The sequence below is a fragment of the Petromyzon marinus genome, chromosome 36, assembly GCF_048934315.1.
Source record: "Petromyzon marinus isolate PM22_M1 ecotype Great Lakes invasive population chromosome 36, UKy_Petmar_22M1.pri1.0, whole genome shotgun sequence".
Classification (NCBI taxonomy): Eukaryota; Metazoa; Chordata; class Hyperoartia; order Petromyzontiformes; family Petromyzontidae; genus Petromyzon; species Petromyzon marinus.
Genome location: NC_133702.1, coordinates 9,976,757 through 9,996,982, shown reverse-complemented (window position 1 = coordinate 9,996,982; position 20,226 = coordinate 9,976,757). Strand labels below are relative to the sequence as shown.

Genomic DNA, 20,226 nt, shown 5'->3' with positions numbered 1-20,226 from the left:
CTCCGGTTTTGCTCCCCCCCCCCCTTACTCCCTGCACATGTGATAAGTCACTCGATGCGCTATCATGTGTGGTCAGGTCGCCTAAAAAAAAAGCACTCATAGCTCAGTGGGCTTTAGCTGAAAAATAAAATAGTTTATAGAATGTAAATATTCCGTTGTTTTTGAAGGTCGAATTTTGGTATTTGATCACTTCCTCTGCTGATTAATTATTTCAGGTGCCACCTTTGTTCCGGCTCCTCGAGATTGTAACTGCATGGGGAGGCTTCTTGTTATCAATAAAAACGACGACGATGACGACGAGAGTGAGAGCACAAGTCCACCTGGCCAATTCGCCGCGCGATTGCCACTTCCAGCTGGCCAGGCCACCTTGATTCCTGCCGGGTCTACGTGACCCGGCGGGTTCGTCGTCCTGTGTTTGTGGAGCGCGCACGCGCTGACGCGATTGCTGTGCATGGGTGTGCAGCTGGTGGTGGTGCTGGAGGGAATCCTGGCCAAGCTGTCTCGTTACGACGAGGGCACCTTGTTCTCCTCTTTCCTGTCCTTCACGGTAAGACGTCACCCCCCCACACTCTCCCTCCAGTACCCCTGCCTCCCGCACCCCATTGCTCACCGATGGGTGAGCATTGGATTTACATAAGGTGGTGTTTGTGTAAGCTGTATCCACAGCACCGGCCTACTTAAGTGTTGGCGTTACCCCTGTTATACGGGGGTAACATGTTACACACTACTTGACATTTGTGAAAAAGAGCTTCATAGCTAATTGTTATTCCTCCAGTCTAAATTAAGACTTTGATTCTGATATCCACTCCGTTAACAAAACCATGTTATCTCCATAATGGGCAAAATTAGCCCGTTTCCAGCCTGTAATGTTGCTGCATGGCTTCCTTAATTAATAATATTTATACGTAAATAAGTGTATGGCAGGTGCAGAAAAACCGCAGCAGAAAATGACTAATTCTGGAATGCACCATCCATTGCTGTAGAGTGTGGTGCTAAGCTGGGACTGGCTGGAGCCTCGTGACGATTCCGCGCTGTTGCTTTGCTGCGCGATGTTCAGTTTGCGAGCTCGGGTTATTCGACTTGTATATATTTTTTAATACTCTTTTTTTTCAGCATTTAAAAGTAACCCCCCCTCCCCCTTCTCCTTCCTCAAAAAATAAAATCCCAACTATACACTGGACAATCCGCTCGCGTGATTTCAAAAACACAGCGCACCTGGGCATGAGAACAAAATGAATATCAAAATTAAAATCTATATCGCGAAAGTGATCGCGAGCGAGCCAAGGTCACGGCTGCCGACATCGCTGTGCCGGCGTAACCAGGCACATGGAACAATTCATCATGGAGCCGTCACTGTTTGATAATTTATTTTGCAGACTCGTTTTGCCTGCAGAATGTCCACTATGAAGCACTTGTGTAATACGGCGAATTAACTTAAATTTTAAACGTTGAATTTTCGACTGAGGCGCCGCAGGGACTCGCCAGCATTCAGCGTGCCGCTTACAGCGAGCGGCCCAGAGTGGATTCCGCCGGGATGAGAAATAAAAGGACGCGATTGTTCGGCGAGGTGTTTCTGAGAGCCGGTCCGCTATCGAATGGATTCGTACGCACGTGCGAGGAAAGGACCCACTTAGCCCGCCGCTCTCTGCCCGTCGCCTGTTTACAAAGAGCAGAGGGGCCCGGGCGAGATTCCGGAGAGAGATTCTCCGCACGCACCTCTCCCGATTTGGTACCCCCCCCCCACGCCTCGCACAATGGAGGGCCACCTTGAGCTGAGCATTAGCGGCGGCCGGGCCGGCCATAGGCACTCGCGACGCCGTCAGAAATTCGTTAATGGCGCTCGACGGTGAAGGTTGGTGAGAGATGTTGACGGCGTCTGTCTTGTCTGTTTTTTTGTTGGTCGCCCACCACCCCCCCCCCCCTCTCGACCCCACACAGGTTAAAGCTGCTTCTAAATACGTGGACGTGCCTGTGAGTGCCTCCTCGCCAAGCCGTAACGTATTCTCACCCGCAAAGCGTCGCGCACGAGAGAGCCAGAGAGAGCCGCGTCGGCACGAATACGCCACGCGTCCCCTCGCGATTCCGGCGGTTTTGGATCGTGCCGGCCTCGTGCGTTCACTGCGCGCCATAGTAATGCGTGCTCTCTGTGTCCCCCCCCCCCCCACCATTAACACCTTTTGTTGGTTTTATTTTATCATTGTTGCGATTATCACCCCTCTGCCCTTTTTTTTCTCTCTCTCATTCCCGCTCTTTCTCTCTCTCCTTTCTGCCACAAAACATCACCTTCCCCGTTCCTATGAATATATCCCCGGAAACTACAAATTCCCCTCGATCTCTCTCTCCCTATTCTCTCTCTCTTCTCATGATCTCGACCCTCCCCGTTCCCTTCCACCCTCTGCCTCCCTCCATTACATCCGCCACCCCCACCCCCTCACCCCCAAAACCCTGACTCTCCTCTCTGTCCCTCTCGGGGGGCAGAAGCCGGGCGCGGACCTGGCTGACTCGTACATCACGTTTGTGCGAGCCAACCAGGACATTTTGCGCGAGCGCGTCACTGAGGAAATGTACATTGAGAGGCTGTTCGACGTAAGTCACCATGGCAACCAGGGAACGGTGGCACAGGAAGTGACATCACGGGGGAGTTCAGGGGGGCAATTTTTTTCCTTTCTTAAAGATGCCATTTACATTTTTGATAAGCTATCACAAAAAGAAATAAACAATATGGCAGTGTATCTAGTTTTAAAGTTGTTTGTAATTACATGTCAAATTTATTTTTAGAATCCGATTTTGGCCTGCTGTGACTAGTCAGAAGGACACTCAATTCAGAATAAAGTCCCAGCCAATTTCAGAAAAGGACCTAGCCCTTTCCATGTGTTTTTTTCTGAATACCACACCAAGTCACAGACAATGCCTGGCCCGAGTGGTCTGCAAAGCACGGTTAAGGCGTTCCAGACTGGATTGCTCTTTCCTGTTCCATTTTTAAATGGGCAGAACAAGGGTTATCAATTTACAGTCCTCACCGTGAACTCAGATCCACCAGATCTCATTTGGCCTCCTCATGCTGCGTTGGTGGGCATTTAGGTTTGATTCATGGTGCTTAGATCCAGATGAAGGTGTTTATGGTGTTTAAGCGAGTTTATGGTCTGTATATCTATTACGGCCAGCTTTCAGGTGTTTAGGTAGGTTCAACATAACGAAGGTGAGTTTAGGATCTGCTTATTGGTTTTAAATTTTAATATATTGTGAATAACTTTGCCCAAGCCCACTTTATCAAGACCAAGTCCCGTGTTACGGTATACCACAAATGTGATGTCACTTTCTCTGCCGCAATTCCCCCCAAGCAAATCTTGTAGCGCCTGACCAGTGAAAGGCATACTTCACAAAGCCACCACAAATACCAACAACAATAACAACACAACAACTGCAACAATACCAGGCCCACTTTCAACACGAGTTTCCCCCCCCCCCCCGCCGTTCCCCGTCTCCGTGTGTCCTGTCCACGTGCCGCCGTCCTTGCGTTTTACTCGGTTCCCAGCCAAAACTCTTTCCCGTAATATTTCGGGACCTGCCATTCCTCGGGGCATGCCACAAGTGCTGTGCCCTCCAGAGCCCCCGGCACGTGGGACCACGTGCAGGGGGCTCTGGAGGGCACACCGTCTTGCAGGCCACCAACTCTGAACCGCTTCTTTCTCGGCAGGTCCCTTAATATCACATGCGTGTTGTCCGTGGGATTAGAATTAGGCCTCTAAGACACTAGCTGTGTAGTGCGTGTGCGCGCACTGCAAGTTCAGAATCGGAATCTTTATTTGTCCTGGAGAAATACGATGAGCTTTCATATGAAGGTATTTTTCACAGATGTCCAGTAGGGGCGGGTCAGAAAGTTACAACAGCAAAACAATAAAACAAATGCTAGCTAGCAGTTTCAAAGTATAGGAAAGGTAAGCAAATCACGGAGTGTGAGGAGGATCTGATCAATTTAAGCCCTTCATCATCGCACGGCAAATGCAGAGAAAGTTGGGAGCCCCTCCTGCTGTGATGATTTCCACCCTCGCGTTTGTAGACGAAAGAAAGACCTTGATGACGAGGCCGTGCTTCTAAGGAACCAGGCCTCTGCGCCCAGCCCAGGGGAAGGGAGTGCAGTCACTGGTGCCAGAGCCAGCCCGTGTCTGCAGCAGCACTTGGCAAGGGGTCTTTCACCAAAACGTGGCTACAACGAGACAGGCTCCGCAGCATCACCTCTCACTTCATTTTTTTGCTCAATTTTATTCAATCTGTGCTGTCGGCGTCCCATCGTCTGATGAAGCGTCCCTTCGGTTCTCGCGCAGAGAAATGCGTCGCCTTGTTTATTGGTGAATGGCTCTCGCGGAAGCAGATATGGCAGAACTACTTGTGAGATTCCTTTCTCATCACCTATTTTATCTGCACACCACCAAGGCGACCTGCCCAGCTGTATAGAGATGTTTGTCGTGCGGAAGTCAAATCGATATATTCTTTTTACTGTCAGGGATTAAATTGAGGCAAATTAAGTGCAAAGCTAAACTTTTTTTACGTGCAATAATTGCAGACTGGGTGGTTGAAACGATCAGCTCACCACATTTGAAAATCCAGTTCAATCACTAGTGGCTGATGCCCAAATTTGAACCTAGTAGTATCTCAGCATCACTAGCTGAATGTGTCTGATCCCAGGAGCCACACGGCCTCCTGCTTCCTCTCACTCTAGAAGCCGATCATTGCCTTGTCATTCCAGGCCTCGCTAGGCCAGCATTAGGCCTTGCCGCCACAGGGAGGGGCAACCGTTACATATCGGTAGCATTTCATTTAATCATTCATTCGCAAGAACGTTTTTTCCCTGTCATTCGTAATTGAATTCTGGGCGCATCGTTATCTGCTTTGACGAGCGATGATAACGGGGGGTGGGGGGGGATGTCACTGGTTTCGCTACCACGGAGCGAGCAGTTTCCCCGATTCCACCTGCTGTGTGGGTCGTGTGCTGTCCTGTCCTGTGGCCCTCTCCTGTTGTCCTCCCACCGCCCTCCCTGTCGCGCACGCGTTCCTTGCCTCTCCCCCTCTCTCCCCCCTCCGCTGGCGATCAGACACCGCGCCGTAGCTCGAACGGTGGAACGCATTTAGGACCCTTGCCGTTTGAAAGTGCAGGGTTGATCCATTTACGACTGTCAACAACAACAAAAAGGTCGAAGTGATTTCTTGCTCAACTTGGCACTGAGGCTGTTGCTCTTCTGTTTCTCGCAGTGAGCCAACAACGGTGGACTTGCACAGAGTAGCCATAAAGGGGTACTCATTTTATTGACTCTTGAGGGATTATGGGCCGAGTCAACCCACCCCCAATCAGGTACTGAACTCGAAATCTTCTACCGTTGGGTTACATGGCGCAAGTTTATGAGCAGTCGTGCGGTTCTCGGAACGTTAGGTCGAGGAACCTGTTTATTTTGTCGCTGCTGCCAAAAAAAAAGATTAATGGAGATGTCTTTAGCGCCTGTCTCAAAAAATAATGGCTTTAATTCCCGTTGTGGTGGTTATTGGATAAGCACAATGCCACCCGTGTGAATTGATGGGATTTGTATTCTCGATTCAGCGCATGTTTATTGTACACACCCCTCACTGGCCTTCAGCGCCACAATCAAAGCAGAGGTCTCTCATTGTAAACCAGTTGGGAAGCCCATTGAGAGGCAATGGCAGATGCCCATCCATTGTATGATCATGAAACAGGGCTCCCGTCGAATTCTCACGGCTCTTGTAAATCGTAGAGCGGATAAGCAGAGGTTGGGGGAGGGGGGGGCGATTTAAGCCAGGTTATTGAATTTAAACGTATCGGGAAAAAAAAGATGAACGTTAATTTTTTACTTAGTTCAGATAACCTGCGTGTCTTGTAAACTTTCCAAATGACTTTAAATTCGTCGGCATTGGTGGGGGCGGTCGAGGAGGGGTTCTCCAGACAGGGATGCGTGCACAACGATTAACCGCTTGTGGTATCGACAGAAGAGCACAGCTTTGTGACAGATGCGATGAATGAACATCCACTTTTTGTAAGCAGTTTAAAACCCATATGGATCAATTACCCTCGCGTTTTCACGCAGCTATGGGCTTCCATAGATTTTTACATTAACAGCAGTTATTGTCAATTTTCTCTTCCAGTTATGGAAATTCCCACTTTGGCCCTTTTTAAGGAATAATCATTCTCAGCGTCTTAAATTCAGAGTGGGAGGAGGGGAGGAGGGGTGGGGCTGCAGCCCCCCCGCCCCCCCCACCACGTGTGTTCCCCTTTTGTGTGTGTGTGTCTGCATGTGTCACTCCCCATGCCGAGCCCCAGCACCCCCGTCCCCCAGATTCCAATGCCCCGCATCGTCGCACCTCCCTCACCACGCACCATCGCCACTTAGCCAGCGCACACCCACACACGCTGGCGTCTGTCACGGGCGGAATGAGGCGGGGGGGGGGGGTGTTGCCGCTGAGTGGACGAGGGTTTTTTACGAACTGCCGTGTTGCGTCGGCTGCCGTGTCCGTCACAGGTCCAGACGCGGCGTGGTGGAGGCATTCCATCCAGCAGTGGATTGACAGACCGCTGTGAATCAGGACCGTTGTTATTATTGTGTGTATTGGGCGTGTTAATGATAATTTCTGTCTCTCGCGCCACTACTCACCCGCCGCGCCCCTGCCAGCCAACGGGTCTGTGAATTGTCAATATTCAGAGCTGCGATTTGAAGAGGCTCGTTTGTGCCGTCTCGAAAAAAAATGAGTGCCACTTCGTGAGGAAGTCGATGGTGTTTGGCCCTACGCGGTAGAAGAACGACCCCAGCACATAGGATCGTCGAATTTCCACCACTGGCTCTGGGCTGTAAACAGGCCCTGCGTGTACTCCACGCCACAAGCGGGACACGGCACACGAACGGAGAGATTACAAACGAAACAGGAGACAATAATCGATCTGTTGAACTTGAATCACGACCCTGAATCGAGACAATTCCTGGGAATGATTCGGCGTCTACTGGCAACGCGGCAAGACATCGAGTCTTAGAGGACCAACTCTAGATCCGATCGTGTATGTATGTAATTTATCCCGTTACATGGATCTCGGCTCTCCTAACACTCAGTGGGGCAGTGGGCTGCCAGGTAGCCGAGAGAGACGTCAGCAATGCATTGGGCTCGGTCTGCACACAGATGAAATGTGTTTTGAGCTCTCTGGATTGAATCCATCTATGCGTGGAGCTTTTTGAGTATTTTCGCCATCCTATAATGTCTAATTGGGGGCTTTACCCCAGTTTCCTACCGCACGAGAGGGCAAACGCTCAACAATGCAGTGTTTGGCCAATGACGACTGGCTCGTTGTTAAACGCTCGTACACGTGACCATTAAATGTATTTGGCTATGTCGTATGGTGAAAGGTTCTCGGGCAGATATATGGCCAAGCGTATTGATACGCAGCTCAATGCAAAACTCAGTTGTGCATCACAATATAATGGTCTGCGAAAAAACCTACTATGTTTTAAGCTAAGCCGCCTCTTCCTCCTGTCATCGGTGGGCTAGTTTCTCACGAGTTTGTTCCTCTACTGTGACGCGGTGAAGAGAGCGCTGCTGTGTGTACCGTGTGAGACGTGAGACTGGGAGTGTGGGGCTGGCCTATCCAGTCCAGACCCCCCAGTCTCACCACAGGGGAGGATCTTTAGTCATGGTTTCCCAAACCTCCAGACCTCGCAAGCCCACCACAGTCGACCGGCCATCTTCGTTCGAAAGTAAAATCGAGGCGTCGTTAAACACCCCACACGCCTGATGATTGTTTAATAGGCGTCGTGTGATGCACACATGTGCACGACAAAGACAAAGATCCCCCGTATAGTATTAACAGACTTTTGGGGCAAGTGCTTTGCATACACACGCGATCCCCGTCTCAATTCCAATCATTAGTTCTCCACGTTAAGGGGACAAGCGTCCACCTCCCCCTCCCTCCAGACCCCTGAGACCCCTGAAAAGTGGTACTCTATTAATATTTACCAGAGAAAATACATGCAATGTGTTTATTGTTTTATTGTAGGGCCCCAAGTAAAACGTTACATTTCACGACCACGCCCTTGCCCTTCCCTTGGGAAGTTTCTAGATCCGCCTCTGTCTGGCAGTAATTTGAATCCGAATTAAAGTGTTCGCTCCTTCAACGGAGGAAGAATAGCAAAATTACACAAATATCTCTCCTCTGAAGCCCCCTCGTGGCTAGCAAGCCTCGACATTGCCATTCAGCTCATGGACACATTGCTGCCAAATATTAATTGAATCCGCACCACGCGTGACATTGGGCGTGTTTAGCAATCATCAGGTGCGTGCAGCACGTGCCGAATTTGATTTGTATGTCTGATCTGAACGTAACAGATTGGCACGCACGGAATGGGTCCACCGTGGTGGTGGTGGCGGCAGTGGCGTTGCGGCCACAGCTGGAGTTTGGGAAACCGTGGATAGGAAGCGCGGTCCGGTTCACAGCGGTCGTTTAGCATTGAATGACAGACAGCGGCAACCCCCCTGCAGTTCTGAAGATGCCACGTGAACCGATAGCATCCCCGACTCCCCGCCCCCTCCCCCGCCACAGGGACTGCTACCCACTGCCTCTCCATGCACATGTCCTAGCGGTGGTGCTGCTCTTCACAATCCCTCTCCCCACCAACCACAACCTCCCATCCAACCCCCAACCCATCCCCACCTGACTTCCCCCCCCCCCACAGCTGCCCCCCCCCTCACCTCTTCACTCCACTGCCTCCCCACCTCCCTCCGCAGCCCCAAGGAATCATGGGGAAACGTGCACACGTGGTTCATGTGACCGCTGACCAGTGCGGGAGGTCACGGAGGGGGGGTCGCGCCTCGTGCGCGCAAGTGTTTTGCCGGGCAGTGAACAATCGTCGTCATCGTCGTTGGCCATGATTTTATCCACTGCCGGATGCACGAGGACCTCTCGTCCCCAAGCTGCCGCCATCTCTCATGATCCGGCAACAATGCCGCGCTTCGCCCATTGCCACGCACCGCGAGCTGAATTCGTCGCTCCGTCGCTCCGTCTCCTTCGGGCCCGGTCCCTCTTACTGTGGCTGGCCGCTCGCTAGTCGTTGGTCTCGACCGCCGCCCACCGTCGCCTCCCAAGCGACGGTGGGCGGCGTTAATTGTCGCGCTGCTCGCGAGGCTAACGACTCGGTGCGCTGATGATGGGCATCGAGTATTTGACGTTGTTTGGCACGAGATGAAAGTGATGCGGATCTTTAGGCGGACTCTGCTCCACGAGTGACACCAATCGACATCTGCGCCATAATTCGTTTTGTAGCCATAAGCATCGGTTCCATGGTAATTGTGCCAAATTAAAAGCGTTTCAGACCACCTAGAGCAATTGTTAGAAATTACACGAGTCGCTCACTCAGTCACGGCTGCCTATGTCTGTAAGATGATATCATCAGCTTTGGTCAGTCCGCTGCTGGATGAAGGCCTCCCCCAATCCACCGGCTCTCATCCCAATCCGACAATGTAACAATCCAGCAGGCACCTACACACGAGTTGGTGTCATCGCTCCATCTCCTTCAGTGGAAGTCCTCCCGGACGTGTTCCATTCCATAGTTAATTCCCATTTAAATAGACGGCATGTTACGTCGTCGTGCAGTGATGCAGAGAATTACCGCGAGGTTCAACCGAGCTGCAGTGGACCTCATTCCTTGACAACGCGCTGGTATTCTTAACGAGCGCTCATTAGCGGGACAGGGCCGTTTTTCCACAACTCTCGGGCAGCTTATTAACCAGAGGCTGAGGCCTGAGATGCAAGCCACTCAGCTGCACCCCCCCTCCCCCCCCCCCAACACACACACACACATGTATAAACACGTACACACATGTCCTCCCTGTGCAGACATGAGCTCTGAGATTTGCACTGAGAGCGTCTGAGAGCGCGTGTGTGTGTATGATGCGGTGTGTGTGTGTAAACATCAGTATTGGGGAGACAAAGGCGGTCGGGTGTGGCGCTGGCCACCCACCCCCTCATGTGCCGTGCCCACCTTAACAGGTGCTCACTAACAGCACTTGTCCCAACAGCCTGTTAAGGCTATACGCAGGATCTATGTGCATATATGTTCATGAAAAAGAGAGTTTGGGTGGAGTGAGTGTGCGTGTAAGGAGCGTGTGTGCGCGTGTGTGGGTGTGCGTGTATTCATTTGTGTGAATGTCCAAGTGTCCATGTACCTCTGGTGCCTATGTACGGGTGCACAGGTGTGTGTGTGTGTGCACACTTGTACACGCGAGTGTGCGTGTTGTTGCCGGTGGTGGGGAGCGATAGTGCAGTGGTTGGGGCGCTGCACTACGGACCCAGAAAGCCTAGTTCGAGTCCCTCTTATGACCAGCCACAAATGAGCATCCCAGTTCACACATCGCCACTGGGGAGACAAAGGCGGCCTGGTGTGATTCTTGCCACTCACCCCCTCGCGAGCCGGTCCGGCCTTAATAGGCGCTCGCTAACAGCACTTGCCCCAACAGTCTGTTAAGGCTATACGGGAGATATTTGTCCTTGAGTGGGGTTGCGTAAGTGTCAGTGTTTCTAAGTGTGGCGAGTGGTGGCGTAGTGGTTAGTGCACTGCTTCACCAACTTGACAACGACGAGTTGCGTTCCCAGCCACAAACCAAGATCCGTGGCGAACGATACTAGAACCTGCCCTCTAGAGCCTCCTGTAGGTTCACTCGGCCGTAGATGATTAGCAGCTGCGGTGTGTATAAACATGGGGGAGACAGAGGGAGCCGGGCGTGTTGCTGGCCACGCAGTCCCGTCGTGCGATGTGACGACGGCTTTCATAGATGCTCACTCGCAGCACTTGCCAGAAGAAGTGTACGTGCGTGCGAGGTGTTTGTGTACTTCCGTTTGTGCGCACGTGCGTATAAGGGCGCCAGGGTGGCGAGATGTTAACTAACCTCGTCTGCTGTACGGGAGGTCGTGGGTTCGATCCCAACGCTGACAGCTTTATATTTGGAGTTTGCACGGTCTCCCCATTTTCGCGTGGATTTTTCTCCAGTTTTTACCCCAACATTTAGGAACATGCGTTTTTAATGTATTTGGGAGCGATAAATTACCACTTGATGAGCCACTTTTTTGAGCTTTCATCTGTGTCCAGGTCGCTTCTGAAAAGAGCTGTATAGCACAGTGGGACTTACCTGGTAAAATTTTAAAAAAAGTTTCGTTTTAGTTTATATATATAGTTGCCGGCGATGTGCGTGGTAGGCTGCAGGGTTTCACATCTGTGTGAATAACCTTGATCTAATGCAGCGAGGGGGTTTAAAATTGGCAATTGGCAAAATACGATATACATATGTACGTGCGCGTCTTTGGGTGTCGACTATGTTGCGGAGTCAGTTGAAGCGTGCGTGTGTGAGCTTTTACAAGTGTGTGCGTGTGAGCGTGTGTGCATGCGTGTGTGCGTGCGAGCGTGTGTGCGTTCGTGTATGCGTGCGCGTGTATATGCTGGAGCATCCACTGTGCAGGGTGGACAATACCCCCACCTCTCCCAGGGCTTTCCTCCATTCTCTTCCTCCACTCCACCATCCTCCCTCTCAACTGCTCCGTTTCTCCAGACTCCTCTTATTTCCTTTCCCCTACTTCCACGCCACTTCCACACGTCCGCAGATTCTGTCACTCTCCACCCCACATCCTCTTCCTCATCCCTGCATTTGCTGCCGTCCTTCTGCGGCCTTCACTCCCTCCTCCTCTATCCTCAAACTCCCATCCTTCCAACTCCCTCTAACTACCCCCACCACCACCACCACCTTCCTCCGGCCTTCTCTTCCCCCCACCTCCATCCTTGCGCTCGTGTTCCTCACACGCCCTCTAACCCCCCAACCGCCCCCCACCACAGCAATGGTACACGAGCTGCATGACCACAGTGTCCTCGTGGCTCACCGACCGCCTCGACATTCAGCTCCACGTCATGCAGCTCAAGACGCTCATCCGCGTCGTCAAGGTGAGGGCGCCGCGGTTGGCTAGGAGACGTCAACTACCTCGCCTGGAATGCAGGAGGTTGTCAGTTCGATACCGACCCTGACGCCTGCTGTATATTTTGAGGTTGCGGTGTCTCTCTCTCTCTCTTCATCATCACGGTGGCTAGGAGATGTTAACTACCTCGCCTGGTATGCAGGACGTCGTGGGCTCGATCCCGACCCTGACGCCTGCTGCTGTATATTTGGAGGTTGCGTGTCTCTCTCTCTCTCTCCCTGCGGTTGTGTGGATTTTTCTCCGGGTCCTCTGGTTTTTTTCCCCTCTACATTTAGAATCAACGTGCATTTCAGAGTATGTGGCTGCTATAAATTCCCACATAAGCCACTTCGTTGAGCTTTCATTTGTGGCCAGGTCACTTCTGAAAAAAAATCTATATAGCTCAGTGGGCCTTACCTGGTAAAATAAATAAAAAAACACAATAGTGTTAGTTTTAGTAGTAAGGAATGGGCGGGTGGGTCTAAAGAGACACGGGAGGCAGAGGAGATGCTTCTGAGGCAGTGAGGGATCGTTAGGAAAAGTAAAGGGACCTTCTATGTTGCTAGTAACGAATTGGCAGGTTTTGTTTACGTGATAACCCTTACTAATTGGCTGTGTCGGTTGGTGGAGGGTTTAACGACATTAATATTGACGCGATCTAACTCAACAAAAACTTATAAAGGACCTTCATAAGCTGTGACACATATTGGGAACAAGGGGCTTTGAGCAGTGAGGTGAAGCCATGAGGGGCCTTGGTGAGAAGGTGGCCACCTCCAGAAGCCATTCCCTCACAAGCAGCGAGGGACTTCACAGAACATTTAATTGTCAATTGCAAGAAAAAAAGTGAAATGGTCCCACACTGATGCTGAAGTCCTCCCGCTGCTCGTGATGATGGATTTAAGTGGCTGCTGGAGATCTCTGACGTTCTACACGAGTCGCGATGTCTCTGAATGTATTATGTATGTTGAACTCGGGTCGCACCGTAAGTAGCCAATCGTGCTAACCGGAGGTGCGGGTGAAGGACAACAAACTAGACACAAAACTCATTTATAAAGAAAATGAGTTTTCAATCTTGAGGCAGTGCAAGGCGAGCTACACTAACCACCACACGTCTCTCATCTCCTACCCCCCTCCATGTGCCAAACCTCCCACCCCCGACTCGCCGGCGCAGAAAATGTACCGCGACTTCAGGCTGCAGGGCGTGCTGGACTCGACGCTGCACGGCAAGGCGTACGAGACGGTGCGCAAGCGGCTCACAGTGGAGGAGGCCACGGCCAGCGTCAACGAGAGCGGCGGCCTCGGCGGGGTGTCCATGCGGGACAGCGACGAGGAGGACGACGAATGAGCCCGCCCGCCCGTCGTCCGTCCGTCCGTTCGTTTCCTCCGTTCGTTTCCTCCGTTCGTCTCGCTCGTCCCATCCCACACGCACTTGTCCTCCCGCTCTCCCCCCCCCCACTGCGCAAACCGAACCGTGCCGGGGGGCCGTGCCAGTCGGGGACACCTCTTTGGTGTACCGAGGAGGCGCCGGGTCGTTTTTTTTCTTCTTTCCCCACCCCCCCAACCCGCCACCGAGCCCGTGCCTCTGTCGTGTGACTCGCGACGGAGCACGTGGAGGCGAGCGTAGGCGGCGCGCGCGAAGGCGTGCGCCGACTGACCGTCGCGTGCAACGAAGGCGTCGTTTGGCCCTGCACCCGGCCCCCTTGCTTGGGCCCCTGAGCCGCATCGGGGACACCTTGTGGGGCGAGCGTCATCGCAGGATTTATTCGTAAGCCGTACCGTGCTGGCTCGGCTCGGATGTGCCAGTGGAAAAGGGATTGTCGTGTACTCCACTGCAGCCCCTTCATCCCAACCCTTGTCTCATGTAGTCTGTCAGCCGGGGTAGTTCAGTAATGGGGTGCGGAGCTGTTGGGGGGGGGGGGGGGGAAGTGGGGCTCTTGTCTTGCGAGGGGGGCAGTCTCACCACCAGCAAAGACCTGCACCTGAGAGTGGGGGGGGGGGGGGGGGTGGGTCCCTAGGGCCTTATGAGGATCCCGGTGAATGCACAGAGTGGGGGGGTGGGGAGTGATGTCTAGGACACATTTGGCACAGCTTTTGACCGCGGGGGTGGCGGTGGGGGAGGGGGTTTGCGTCAGCAATGCGACGATGCTGCGTTGTGTCGTCGATGTAAAAACTCGTTCCTCGCGATCACGCCACGCGGCAACCGGTTGTCCATCACGTGCGATTTATGCAAACGCTGTGCCCGACGTGACACGCGGGCCGACGTGGAGAGCGAGCGGTGTGCGCGCGAACGAGGCGATGGAAAATCGAATTGCACCCCTTTCCCCGTTCCCCCTCGCCTCACCGTGACGCGTAGCGCGGTCAATGTTGCTGGTCATGCATCGCCATCGGCGGGGAATGATGATGTCGCCTGGAGGTAATCGGCACCCGTGCTCAGACCGCCCCTGCTGGTTGCAAGTGAGAGGGCCTGGCCTAGGAAATGTGGCCTTGACTGTGAAAGGGACTGGAGATGACCTGGACGGTTTTTGTGCGCGCGTGTGTCCATCTCCGTGCGTTTTTCCACCTCCCTCCCCTCCCCACCCCATCTCTGTGGGCCAGGGCAGAAATCGGTACCACCAAAGGGTAGGCGGCAACACTTTAGCGGTGCCGATTTATTTACCTGGTGAACGAGTGGTGAATTTTTTTGTTCTTTAATTTTTGTTTTTATAGCCCCGCTCATTTCAAGTGGTTATCACTTAATTCGCCGTTAGTGGGCCACCTTAGAGGAATTGTAAGCACTCGAATGATGCCACCCCAGGTGCGACCGACGAGTGAAATGTCTGGTCAGGGCTCATGGACTAAGTCCGTTGGAGCCAGCAGCCAGGTCCTCTGGGGGGAGCTCAGCGCGCGGTGGAGGAGGAGGTGGTGGATGCGAGGGCATTGACGGTGAATGGCAATAATGGTGACATCACTGGTGTAGGTGTGAGTGGACGATGTCGTGGTCGGGCTCACGGTGGTGGAGGCATCGGCGGTGTTGGTAACGCCGGGTGATGGTGGTAACGGTGGTGGCGGCGGTAGTCATAGCGACTTTGGTAGTGGAAGGTGGTGGCTTTTGGTGGTGGCCAGTTGCATTGGTAAGGGACATAGCCGGAGATCGCGGTGGTGGATGTGATGATGACAGCGACTGTTGTAGTGACGATTACCTTGGCGTTGGTTATAGTCCTGATGATGATGATGCTGCTGCTGCTCCACATGTTTAATCTGTTCCTAAATCCACGCCCATCGCTCCACCGTCACCACCCACGAATGAATATCGCACATGTCCATCCGGGCTCTTCTCACCACATCCCCCAAGGTTTCTCGTCCCATGTACATTGGTTGTCACTGTGAACGTTGTTTCTGTGGAGTCCATAGGTAGAGGCCGCCCCCCGTCCTTGTCCCTAAGCCTACTGCCCCCACGCCTCACATTCATCTCAAGTCGAACATTGGGATCGTCGAACTGCATTTGTGACCGGAATTGTGATTCCCTTCCACGCGGTGAATAAGTTGCGTGTCCTAATATTCCACCCAAGTTCCTGTTTGCTTGCCTCTTGGTTCGGACTTGCATCCCTGTTGTTGCCGCACGGGAAGGGGTAACTCTTCTGGCCGCAAAATCGCAGGCACCTCTGCGTGCCCAGTGTTCGGGGGCAAAGTTAGGCGCGACCGTGTCTCCCGTACCAGCTGACCCGGCTGACCCGACCGGTACTTGATGATTGTGCATGGTCGTTTTGCCCCCTCCCTCCCCCCATTAGCTATCCCACCACTTGCCCCCTCCATCTCTGCCCTGTCCCCGCAACCCTTCTTCCTCCTCCCCACCCCCGTGCTATAGAATTATCGCAAATGAAAAACTTGCACTCTGCTGTTTTTGTTCTCAATGACGACAGGCATTATAGCCCCCTGTACATGTATAATATTATTATTATTACCGAGTATATAGCTGCTGCTCCGAGTTGTGGGGGTTCAATGTTGATGCCAGTGGCGAACGTCGCCGCAAGTACCCAGCACTCGCACACCACGTGGCATGATGTAGGGATTGGTTGGACACTCAACACTGTACATTGAGATACCTTTGTTTGGCAGAACACGCAAGCATATATTTCAGGTCCTATCGGACGTTTTTGTGTGGGGGGTTCTTTTTTTGAAGAAAGGACATCTTCCAATATTTTAAGAAACTTTTTTTATATAATTTTAACAATAATTGCGCCCTTATACCAAAACACTTGCATGCGTCCTTTCGTCCAAGGTTTCTGTTCGTCGTTTATTCTAGCCAGTCTCGTGCACCTATCTCTGTTGTAAATATTCACCAAGCCAGGGCTTCTTTTCTCGCTCGACATTTCTCCCGGAGGTCGCGACTGGTAGACTGGAGTAGTTGGCACGTGACAACAAGTCGCAGTCGTAGCAGCAGCCACAGCCCCGTTAGCGAGACGTGTTATCATGGATGTGTTGAGCCGAGTATATTTATTTTTCTTTCTCTCTCGCTGAACTTAAGCCCTGTTCGTCATCTTAGCGCGTGTCGTGGGGTCCCCGTGCCCCTGCTTAAAACAACAATAGTAATAAAACAGAATCCCAAAACCTTAATAAAGGGCAAGCCCTCTCCTCTGACGCCTGTGGATACGCAAACGCTCACGTGGGGAAGGCACACTTAGCACATGCGTAGACTGTAGAGAGCCAACGCGATCATGACCGTGGTAGGTAAGGGGGTGGTGAAAGTCCGGCCCGACCCGACTCGCACTTCCGTGTGAAACGTAAGCGTGCAAGTGCCACTTTAATCACCTAGTTACACAGAAATACATTTGGCTTGCACATCGCGGGCCGCGTGTGGCTCACGCTCCGCGGGAATCTTTCGCCCGCGAACTACTTTGCTCCATACTATTTGGTTCTTTTGGTAAATACTCTTTGGTTCTATTGGGTAAAGTCATGTAGGTGAAAATAAAATAACAAAAAAAATCACGACGTTTCGGCCACAACACAAGCGGCCTTCATCAGGTGAAGGGACGAGACTGTCTGGAGGACAGCGCTGGTAAAGTCACGTAGGTATAAATAAATTACATTTAAATTAAAGTCATGTAGGGATAAAATAATTTAAATTAAATTTAATGTATTTTATACCTACGTGACTTTAAATTAAATTTAAATTTAATGTATTATATACCTAGAAAACTTCAAATCTAGAATTACTTTTCTCTCTGGTTGGACAAAAGGTGGCTGCTGTTGCGGCGCGGTCCGGGTTTGGTCGTGGTGGGTGGAGGATGATTGTGGTGGGGGGGGGGGGTCAAAGGTCGGCGGGTCCAACGGATCGGTGATGTGGTTGATGTGAATCGGCGGGGTTCCCTCGCTCGCCGAAGAGTGACAACGCGCGACTGTGCCCGTGAGGCCCGGTCCCACTGGGGCACGCTTTGCCAATTGCACGTCGCGGTCGTCGCCACGAGGCCGTGCTCATCGACCAGCAAGCTCGACGAAGAGCCGCACGATTGTGCCTACGTTATTCCAGCGGCAACAGGACAATGCGGCGACCGTACACCGGCGTCATTCTTGTTGAGTCATTCGTTGCAGTATAGTTCAATTCACTCGGCTGTGTCCTTGGGCCAAATCGCCGACAATGCGAGAATTAACGCGCACGTGCACCAAAGCGACCACCCTTGGCTAGTTTGAGGTTGCAGTCGCAGACATTTCGCCCGATGTCAGAAAAATGACATTTGGGACTCCTCGCGTTTTCAAAAAGCTCTGGTATTAGTGTCAATGATGGAAAGTCCTCGTTCGTATGGCGGGACCGAGCCCCTTGTTAAACGATCTCACCAGATCCACCCACCCACCCCCAGCCACCCACCCTACCAGCCAATCGCGTAAACGGTGTCTGGCAACTCGCGCGGTGTGCCAGGCGGGGTCGATGGACACACCTGCGTATGCCAGGGATATTCTGGTCGTCGAGCTCCAGAGGGAAGAGGCTAGGAGCGAGGATGCGCCATCCATGCAATGTCTTGGGTGTCTTTGTCGTAAACGTGAGTTGTTGTCTTCGTGTTCTAGCCGGGTCTCCGTTTGCGTTCGTCATCCCGGTCCCGTCTTTCTGGCGGCAACTTTCTCGAGAGAGAGAGGACAGTGGCGCACACTTCAGCAGAGAACGCTGGGGAAGAAAGGGGTAGGCATGTGGTGGTGGTGGAAATCAGGAGGATGAAAATAGAGGAGGATCAGCGGGGGGTGGGGGGGGGACTGCCGACTGGGTCCAGAATCGTACCGTGAATTGCGAAGATCTTTAGTGAGCCACCTGCTAGCTTTGTAGTGCGTCACGTCCACTAAAAGGGCTGAATTTTGTTGTGGCTTTCGTGGGAGAGTCGCGGCCACATGGGGACACCGGGGGGCTGGCTCCGTGCGCGCGTCTTTTTCTTTGTATGTGTATCTGTGTGCACTTGCCCGAAAAGTCTGTTAATACTATACGGGGGATCTTTGTCTTTTGTGTGCGTGAACATCAGCATTGGGTAGACAAATGCGGCCGGGCGTGGTACTGGCCACTCCACCGCTGTCTTGTTCCGTGTCCGCCTTTATAGGTGGTGCTGTGCTCCCAACAGCCTCCGTTTTTGGTGTTTGCGCGAGGAGCGGTGGCACGGTGGTTAAGCACACTTACGCTACGATGTTCACTTCTCGGCCACGGCTAACGTCATCGTGGCAAGTGATTGCTGAGCCGGCCCTGGGCATCACCTCGGTGGGAATCGGCCTCAAATGAGCACGTGATGCGGTGCGGAGAAATCATAATTTGGAGAGACAAAGGCAACCGGATGTCATTATAGACACGCCCCTTGGCACGACGTGATGGCCTCAATAGGTACTCGCTAACACCACTTGTCCCAACAGTCTGTTGAAGATACACGGGGAATCTTTGTGTTGTTTGTGGGTGTGCGTATGCCTTTTGTGCACTATATATATGCGTGTGTGCGTGCGCCTATTTGCGTGTGACGGTGTGCGCCTTTGTGTCTACGTGTGTGTGTCTAGGGCAATGCAAGTGTACATCTTTGTCTCGAAGTGTGTCCATCAGTGTGTGTTTCTGGTGTGGAGCGGTAGTGTAGCGGTTAGCGCGCTGCGCTACGAACCGGGCCACCCAAGTTAGATTCCCACTTACGGCCAACACCAGTGACGATAATCTGAACCAGTTGAGGGCCTCCCCTAGGTCGACTCGGCCTCAAATGAGTACCTGGTGCGGTGTGTAAACATCGCCACTGGGGAGACAAAAGCGGCCGGGCGTGGTGCTGGCCACCCACACCCTCGTGTGCCGTGCCGGCCTTAATAGGTGCTCGCTAACAGCACTTTTCCCAACAGTGGTTCAGGCTATACGGGGGATCTTTGTCTTGTTTATGTCTATAAACGTATCTCTCTGAATGTCCGTAAGATCTGCTTGTGTGTAAATCCCATCTCCACGCACGGAGCTCCCCCCTCCCCTCCACCCCCCGCCCCTTCCACATTGCCAGCCCCCCCCCACACCGCTACCAGACCCCTCCTCTCCCCCCACAACCTCCCCGTGCCCCCCCCCCCTCTCCGCGTTTAAACTGTCATTAACCTCAACAGCGCACTTCACCAATTAGTCGTGTGTACACTGTGAGAATGTGAGTCGCGCTGTTAGCTAGGCGTAATCGAGGGACAGCAGAGTCCCTCTCTCCGTCTCCCTCTCTTTCTCTGTGCATCCCCCTCCGTGTCCCTCTCTACGTGTCCCCTCCTCCCACTCTCTGCGTATCCTTTTCCGTGTCCCTCTCCCCGTGCCCCCCCTCCAATCCCTCCCCCTCTCTGCGTATCCTTCTCCGTGTCCCTCTCTCCGTATCCCTCTCCCCGTGTCCCCCTCTGTCTCTCTTCTCTGTCCTCGCCCCTTGCGCGTGGCTGGTCTTTGCCTCTGTGTGTGCGCGCGCGCGCGTGTGAGAGTGAATAATACAAAAATAAAAATCTGGAATCTGCAAAAATTACAAATTTCGCGTATCCCCTTATTCCTTGCGTCCTTGTCGCGCGCACCTCCTGAGATTTTGAGCTCACTTCGCATTCACTCCACTTCATGGTCACTTCAGATTCTTCCAACGGACATCAATATAAAAAATATATATAAGGCATAAGCTTGATCCGTGATAAGTTGTGGCTTCTGTTTACGTGCGATCCATTTGTGTTGTCTGTGTGTGTATATATACGTTGTTGATTGTCACCGGACAATTAAACCATTGCAGATTGTATCGATGGGCTAAACTATAAGCCAA

The 20,226-nt window shown here is 52.6% G+C and overlaps 1 protein-coding gene across 1 annotated transcript in view; it reads left to right on the top strand.

Moving 5' to 3' along the window:
* Window positions 1–19,948, top strand: part of LOC116949305 (calcium-dependent secretion activator 1-like) — a 120,806-nt gene extending 100,858 nt beyond the window's left edge. Inside the window, exons 25-29 of the mRNA XM_076072105.1 lie at window positions 464–547; window positions 1,939–1,971; window positions 2,479–2,586; window positions 11,871–11,975; window positions 13,158–19,948. Of these exons, the coding sequence (XP_075928220.1) occupies window positions 464–547; window positions 1,939–1,971; window positions 2,479–2,586; window positions 11,871–11,975; window positions 13,158–13,331 (504 nt within the window). The 3' untranslated portion in view covers window positions 13,332–19,948. The remainder of the gene's footprint in view (window positions 1–463; window positions 548–1,938; window positions 1,972–2,478; window positions 2,587–11,870; window positions 11,976–13,157) is intronic.
* The last annotated feature ends 278 nt before the right edge of the window (window positions 19,949–20,226 follow it).